The following is a 7,808-nucleotide window of genomic DNA, read 5'->3' on the forward strand; positions in this document are numbered from 1 at the left end:
AAAAAATTTAAAATTAAATTATTTCTATATTTAAAAATATATTATTTATTTTAGAACAGATTAAATTTTTTTTTATCTCAGTCTAATTTAAAACGGTGAGTATAAAATATTGAGTTTAGGTGAAGAGGTAAACATAGGCTCCATTCACGTCTGGCTCCCCTCCCCTTCCCACGCTCACGTAGTTCCACCGCCCAATATATATACATGTGTATGATTTTCCTCACTCTCTGTCTTTTAAGTCTTAACTCTATTTTCTTGTTAGTCACTCCCAACTCAGAAAAACACTTTTCTTGCCCTCTCCGAAGCTCCATCATTCTTTTTTCTTCACTGAAGTATACTAAATCAGAAAGCCAAAATGTACTATGGCCGGATAGACAAACAACCCAAACCTAAAGATCCCTCTCGCCGACAAATACTCCCAAACTCCGCAGACGACAATATTAATGCCACCTCAAACCCCCGCAGAGTTAAACTCTTACTACTCATTTTATCCACTATCCTTATACTTACCTCTGCAATTTCTGCCGCTGTTTTAGTTACTGTCCGAAATAAAACCGGTCCCACTCCCACATTGCTTCATTCCAAGCCTACCGTAGCCATGTCACATACCTGTAGTCGCACTCGTTTCAGAACCCTCTGTTTAAACTCTTTGCATGAATTCCCTGGCGCACTCTCTGCCTCTGACGACGACCTCGTTCACATTTCCGTCAATTTGACGCTCCAACGTTTTGGCAAAGCACTTTACATGGCTTCCGACATTAGCAACCTTTACATGAACACACGGATAAGGTCGGCTTACGAGGATTGTCTAGAGCTGCTAGAAGAATCAATTGACCTTTTAGCCCGTTCCTTAACCTCCGTCTCCCCCGGCGCCGGGAAGTCAAACAATCACGACGTGCTGACGTGGCTTAGCGCCGCTCTCACCAACCAGGACACGTGTACGGAGGGTTTCGCTGACGTTAACGGGAACGTTAAGGATCAGATGACGGAAAAATTAAGGGATTTGTCGGAGCTAGTAAGCAATAGTCTGGCCATTTTTGCGGCCATGAACGGCGACGATGATTTCTCCGGTGTTCCGATACAGAATCGACGGAGGAGATTAATGGGATCAAATGATGCAGTGTCGGCAAAAGACGAGGATTTTGCGCCTTTTCCAAAATGGTTGAATAGGAAGGAGCGAATGTTACTGGAGACGCCAGTGTCGGCAATACAAGCAGATATAATTGTGTCAAAGGACGGTAACGGTTCGTTCAAGACAATTGCGGAGGCTATTAAGAAGGTCCCAGAATACAGTAATCGTCGGATAATAATTTACGTCAAGACAGGAAGGTAAATATATAATTTATTGAACCTTTTTCTTGGTACTAGCTACTAGCTTTTGTTTTTCACTTTTTCTTTAATCAAAGGGTACTTTTTCAATCGATCCCTGTGCTTTTAATCCCACGTCAGTTGTGAGTTGTAGCTTTGAGTTTCTCATTTGTTTGTCCTAGTGATTGGAGTCATGCATGATATTCTTTTCCAGTAGCTAGGCGTTATGGAATTGAAGTAATTAATTATTTCGTGAGTTGGTCATCCTGCATGTAAATTGACAGGTATGAAGAGGATAACCTGAAAATTGGGAGGAAAAAGACGAACGTGATGTTTATAGGAGATGGAAAAGACAAGACGGTGATAACAGGAGGGAAAAGCGTATCACAGAATCTGACGACATTCCATACCGCGTCTTTTGGTATACTACTGCCTAACCTTTTATTTACTCACTTTGGCTAGCTCCATCATTTTTTTTAATACTAACATATGGTTAATCCGTACGCACTTTGGCTATTGCATCAAATGTTTGATACTTTTTACCAGCACACACACATATATTTATAGATATGTATTCGGTAATTTTGTACCATGCATCATTAGCTCAGATAGACAAAAAAGAAATCTATCAAAAATTTTTTGGTCGTTGAAATTCTGGTGCCTGCTCCACTTATTTATATGGTTTCCTTCTCTGTGTGATTTGTGGAAAACAATGGGCGTGGGACTGCCTTCTTGCCTGGCGATGTATTAGGCATAGCAGTAGTAGAAAAGGCACATGGGCTTGTCATTGAATTCTTAGCTGCTTCCTAATTAAGTCTCTTGCACCTCTTCACGTGGTCGTCGCTTGCATTGCTACCCTCCAAACATCATACTCTCTACTTCATTTACTTTTTGGTACAGGAGAGAGAATAAATGTGTTGGAATCAAATAGATATGGCTAAATACTAATTTACATTATCAGTCTCAATTAGTTAAATTTTAAGCATATATAGTTTATTGACAGAAAAAAGAAAACTGAAAAAAAAAGGAGAGAAAACAACAGATGCGCGCGCACTTTTTACTCCTAAAGTTACATATTTTGTCGAAGCATATGTTAGATACAATATTTAAAAAGGTGGAGGCATAGATTCTGGTGTTTTACCTATCATGGGAAGCAGTGTTTCATATGAATGGGAACTGGGAATAGAAGTCCCAAGGCATAGGATGTTAGCCCCAGTCCCCACAATTTTTGATTTTTAAAAATAATAGAGAATCTGATGAAATTACAAATTATTTTGATCCTTATCCATGGCATGATTGGTATTTTCATCCATAATCTGGAGAGCAGTATTAGAGATAGCGATATGACCTTACTAATATGGTGGGCTCAATTTAAAGAAACAATCACATGTTAGGAGGTGGGATCATTACTCATATACCCATCTAACTCTTAACTATTAGTGTCCTTTGACTCATTCTCTAATCATTACAGGGTATATAACAGGCTAGTTGCCATCTTTATCGGTTAATGTTATCAAGAGATTTACTTATAATTACCTAATAAATACCTAATTGTGTAAATATTTTTTATATTGTTAGTGTGAAAAATTTAAACTCTGCCACCTCTATAACACTGGACCATGCTATTTTAACTAAGGGTTCATGGCCTCACAGTGCAAATTTCTTGATCTACAGCGGCAACTGGAGCTGGTTTCATTGTAAGGGACATCACATTTGAGAACTACGCTGGACCAAGCAAACATCAAGCAGTAGCTCTTCGCATTGGCGCTGATCATGCTGTGGTCTATCGTTGCAATATCATCGGATACCAAGACACTCTCTACGTACACTCTCAGCGCCAATTCTATCGCGAGTGTGATATCTATGGTACGGTCGATTTCATCTTCGGTAATGCAGCAGTAGTCCTTCAAAACTGCAGCATCTACGCTCGAAAGCCCATGGACTTCCAAAAGAACACCATCACTGCCCAAAACAGGAAGGATCCCAATCAAAACACTGGCATTTCAATCCATGCTTGCAAAATCGCAGCCGCATCTGACCTCGCGGCTTCCAAAGGAAGCTTCCCCACTTATCTTGGTCGACCGTGGAAGTTGTACTCTCGAACCGTTGTCATGTTATCTAACTTGGGTGATCATATACACCCGCGCGGTTGGTTAGAGTGGAATGCTACATTCGCACTTGAGACATTGTATTATGGCGAGTATATGAACTATGGACTGGGAGCAGCCGTGGGGCAACGAGTGACTTGGCCAGGATATCGGGTGATCACGTCCGTGGAAGAGGCCAGCAGGTTCACCGTTGCACAATTCATTTTCGGATCGTCGTGGTTGCCTTCAACTGGGGTGGCTTTCTTGGCAGGGTTGAATATCTGAAATTAATTGTATAATGAACATACTCCAAGATGGAGATTTAATATGTTTTGTGCAGTGGTATATGAATAACTTATGTCCCATTAATAGGTCGCTAAATTGAATTTGCTCCATTATATTATTGGTGATCTGACTGAAGATACATTTCAGATTACAGCTTCATTGTTTACTAAGTGCAATATGTAATTTGTTATTATTTGATCATATATACTAGCAAAAGGTATCCTTTCAATGAAAAGGTGAAAGCTTTCACATTTGTGAAACAATTAATGGTACTGATTAGATTTTTAATTTCAACATAGTGGTGAGTGGTGACTTTCGTGGGTGTTTCCTTTAGAATTTTAGACTTTCCAATCGATGACCTTGGTCCTTGATCGGTGACATTGAACTAGTCAAATGTATAATGGACTTTGGACTTGAGTAAGATAGTAAGGCCAATCACCAGAGACCTGATTACAACCAAGTGAATAGTCCTAGAATAAAATGTAGAATATTTACCTTGTGTTTATAATTTCATTTAGAAGTAAGTTGTAATCTAAGGCTTGACTATGCACGAAACCATATTACATTAATTATACATGGAGTACATAATATTTGTGAAATTGAGAACAAATAAAAGGATGAGGGTGTAAACTAAAAACCTTATTGGTCGTCTAAGATGGTCCCAATCCTAGCAAGTAGCATCCACAAGGCACAAATATGTGGAGAGTTGGGAACTTGGCAAAGAAGAAGTTGGACTCAAGCCCCCTGCCTGTTTGCTCATTTAAGATCCATCAAAAAATAGTCCCAACTCCCAAGGCTGGCCTCATTGGTTTTAATCCGTGAAATGTATAAATGGGCCAAGATTCAGCGTCCTGGCCCTTAAGGGCTAATTTGGACAAGTGTATCCGACTCAAGTTGTATATACCATGATATTTCGATCAGCTTGCTCGTATATCGATTAATTTTATATATACCTGCTATCTCCCACCAGTTCTTTGTATTTTGCCCACTTAATGTGATTACGTTTTCGAGATAATAGAGTCATTTTATTCATCTTAAAAAGGAAAACACTGTACAATTTTCTCCCAACACTTTAGCTCAAAAATCGCTTCTCGTATCATGATTTGAGTGAGACAAAATCGGAGTGTAACTTAACGTCAAAATCTTAAAATTCCATCAGTCGACAAATTACGTCAATAAGAAAAATAAGATGATCCAGGTCCAGATAACCTTCTTCGGGTAGAGTTGATGATGTAGCACCAGAGAAAGGAGAGAATAGTGAGAGACGTATGAGAAATGTCAGAGAAGTACAAGAGTAAAAGTCTTAGTGTGTCGAAACAAAGATTTATAGAGCAGGGAACTCTGAACAAGTTAGACTCTTAAAAGAACAAAAGTTTTATATCTAATTAAGAGATAAAAGATAAAATTAAAAGGATAATGGCAAGGATGGAGTCTAATGTAAGGACAAAATTCCATCTAGAAAGATTTGAGCATAATCTAAAATTATATAAATTAATATATATATATATATATATATATATATATATATATATATATATATATATATATAGAAAGAGTTGTACAACAGTTTATCTCAATTAATTGTGCTATAAAATCTTCAAAATCTCTTAGAAGTTGCATAATTCTCTTTGTGCAAATTGAGATGGAGCACTGAAATGAGGGAAGCTTAGACTCTCCGATACATGCAAAGACTGAAAAGAGATCGGGGGCTCAAATATAACTCTGGATGGTGTTTACCCGAAAAATGGATAGAGTTGAATTTATACGCAGTTCCAAGGATATGTGGCGTAACTTAATATAAAATGCAAGGATAAATAAAAATGTAAATGTAGATTGGAGAGAATGCAAAAATAGATAAGGTTATCAGGAACAATGAATCTTAGGATTCAACAAATAGAATCAATCTAAGGAGTCTGAAAGAACGATTTTTTTTACTCTAGAAGAATATAGCACTTTTATTATAATGTAAGTCTCAGGAAAAACTTGTCCTACAGAAATGATAACCAAGCCCTTTTATAGTGGAGGGATTTGGCTCTAAGCATAATAAAATAAACATTCAGTGGGAGACCCATGATAAGTCAGCTTTTTCATAATTTCTGCTAAGATTCTCTCTAGTGGGATTGCAACGGCTTTTGTCTGCGAGCTCGATCTTACTTAGAATCCTCAATTTTGGTTTGGGCTTGATTTCGGCTCGAACTTGTGATCTTTGTTCGAGCCCGATCCTAGTTCGAGCCCTCGAATTGATTCGAGGTCAATGTTGGCTGGTCTTTGGATTATCAGCATGATAGGTCTACTCTGCATCATGGTTCGATTCTTATTCGAGTTTGATAATGATATCGAACTAGACACGGATCGGCCTCCCCGGGTACGAGGTGAGTTTGTTCCCCCTTCGGGATCTTACTTCGATAAATCACCGTTCGAACTCGATCGGACGTGCCAAGGCCGAAATCTATTTTGACCGTATACAGATAGTCCCCTTGTTTCTCAGAAAGAATGTGGCGAGAAACGATATGATTTTTAACAGCTCGATCGGATTATATCCTGTCGTTTCTATCGGGTTTGACCATGATGCATCTAGTAGCTGTCCCGTCGGTTTAGTCTTTCAAGGCATTTAATGCATGTCAGGCGGTGGTCGGCCACTGCTGATACTGAACCGCCATCGCTTGAACCTATAAATAACCCTTACTTTTATCTTTTACCACTTTTACATCTTCTATCTTCCAAAATTTCTCAAGTTCTTCTTCGTACTCTCCAACTTACCAGTAAATCTGTAATTTCTTTTCGCAAAAACCCCTCTTCAATTCTACCAAATCTCTGTCACTTTCTTTTATTCCTTACCTTTGAATTCAAAAATGGCGAAAATATCGCAAACCATTCCTCAGAAAGAGAAGGCTTCATCTTCACAGTGTGACGCCGATGAGACACCGGCAGAACCACAGCCTGAAGAGTGTGTTCCCGAGGCGTGTGTCCTTACTTCAGATTTTAAGGTTGATAAAGGTTCATCGGTCTCTGGCCGGTGTGAGACGGTATCGAGGTACATGTGTTCGATAACCGTGAAGCACCTCGATCAATTAAAGAAGGATTGCAATTGGGGTGAAAAAAAAAATAATTCCTATCCCTGACGAAGATATCACTTCTTACGTGAAAGGGTTTTTGAATGTGTATACTTACCCTTTCACTTTGGGTCCCCTCGATTCCGTCATTACTGACTTCGGTCGACAATATCAGGTAATCCTAGGCCAGGTCCATCCTTCTTTGTGGCGGATCGTTATCCTGGTCCGATATTTTGTGAACAAAATCGAGGGGATACCGTTCACCCTCGATCATCTTATCCGATTGTACTGTCCTCGACTTTTTCGAGGAGGGTTAATAAAACTCCAGCGTCGGGCTGCCAAGGCTCTGTTCTCGAATATTGACAAAGACAGGGATTGGGGTTGGATGGGCAGGTTCGTTCGAGTAAGGACTTCAGACCTGATTCCGACTGAAAAGATGGCCTTTCCCGAGGAGTGAAATATGAAACGTAAGTGTGATCTTGCTGTTGCTTCTATTTTGTTCTTTCATTTATTCTCTTATCGACCTTTTTTTTTGTCATGTAGCGGTTTCCTGGATGCCCGGAGCAGTTTCCGATCTCAAGAACTGGGTACGAGCCCTTGTTTCGACCTCCACATACGCCGAGCGCTCATGGCGTGATTTGTCAAAGGGTCGGTGGGAGGCCAAAAATTACGGTAAGTTCATTTCTCGGACTCTGATGATCCGAACGAGGCATTTTTCAAAATATTTTTTATAAGGTTTCCCATATGCAGTTTTGGGTAAAGACGCGGTCTTGAGGCCCTTGTCCAATAAGGAGGAAATTTCGGCCTCTGTCACAAAGCCGGTGAAGGAAAATAAAAGGAAGAGAGCCTCGGTTCCCGAATATCCAAAATCGAAGAAGAGGACGGCTCGTAAGCCGAACAAGAATGTCATTCCTTTGACCGTGGAATCCGTTCTGCGTCTAAGGGATGAAGATGATGAAGAAGAAGAAGATAACGATGAGTTCGCGCTGGCGGTCCGAACGAAGAGAACAACCGATGCCTCATCGCCAGCTGGATCGATGATGCTCTATGAGGCTCCGCCTCGAACTGAAGATAT

The 7,808-nt window shown here is 39.9% G+C and overlaps 1 protein-coding gene across 1 annotated transcript; it reads left to right on the forward strand.

Annotated features, from left to right (window-relative positions):
- Positions 1 to 223: 223 nt before the first annotated feature.
- Positions 224 to 3,915, forward strand: LOC104092533 (probable pectinesterase/pectinesterase inhibitor 34). The gene is made up of 3 exons (XM_009598151.4): positions 224 to 1,329; positions 1,593 to 1,729; positions 2,983 to 3,915. Exons 1-3 carry the CDS (start codon positions 356 to 358, stop codon positions 3,678 to 3,680), a joined length of 1,809 nt encoding a protein of 602 aa, XP_009596446.1. The 5' UTR covers positions 224 to 355; the 3' UTR covers positions 3,681 to 3,915.
- Positions 3,916 to 7,808: the final 3,893 nt, after the last annotated feature.

Source organism: Nicotiana tomentosiformis, chromosome 6 (assembly GCF_000390325.3).
Source record: "Nicotiana tomentosiformis chromosome 6, ASM39032v3, whole genome shotgun sequence".
Taxonomy (NCBI): domain Eukaryota; kingdom Viridiplantae; phylum Streptophyta; class Magnoliopsida; order Solanales; family Solanaceae; genus Nicotiana; species Nicotiana tomentosiformis.

Excerpts from the sequence above, each read along its gene's own strand:
- LOC104092533 (XM_009598151.4), top strand. The coding sequence starts at position 356 with ATGTACTATGGCCGGATAGACAAACAACCCAAACCTAAAGATCCCTCT. Across the intron at positions 1,330-1,592 it reads ATTTACGTCAAGACAGGAAG|GTATGAAGAGGATAACCTGA; the intron begins GTAAATATATAA and ends GTAAATTGACAG. Across the intron at positions 1,730-2,982 it reads ATTCCATACCGCGTCTTTTG|CGGCAACTGGAGCTGGTTTC; the intron begins GTATACTACTGC and ends CTTGATCTACAG.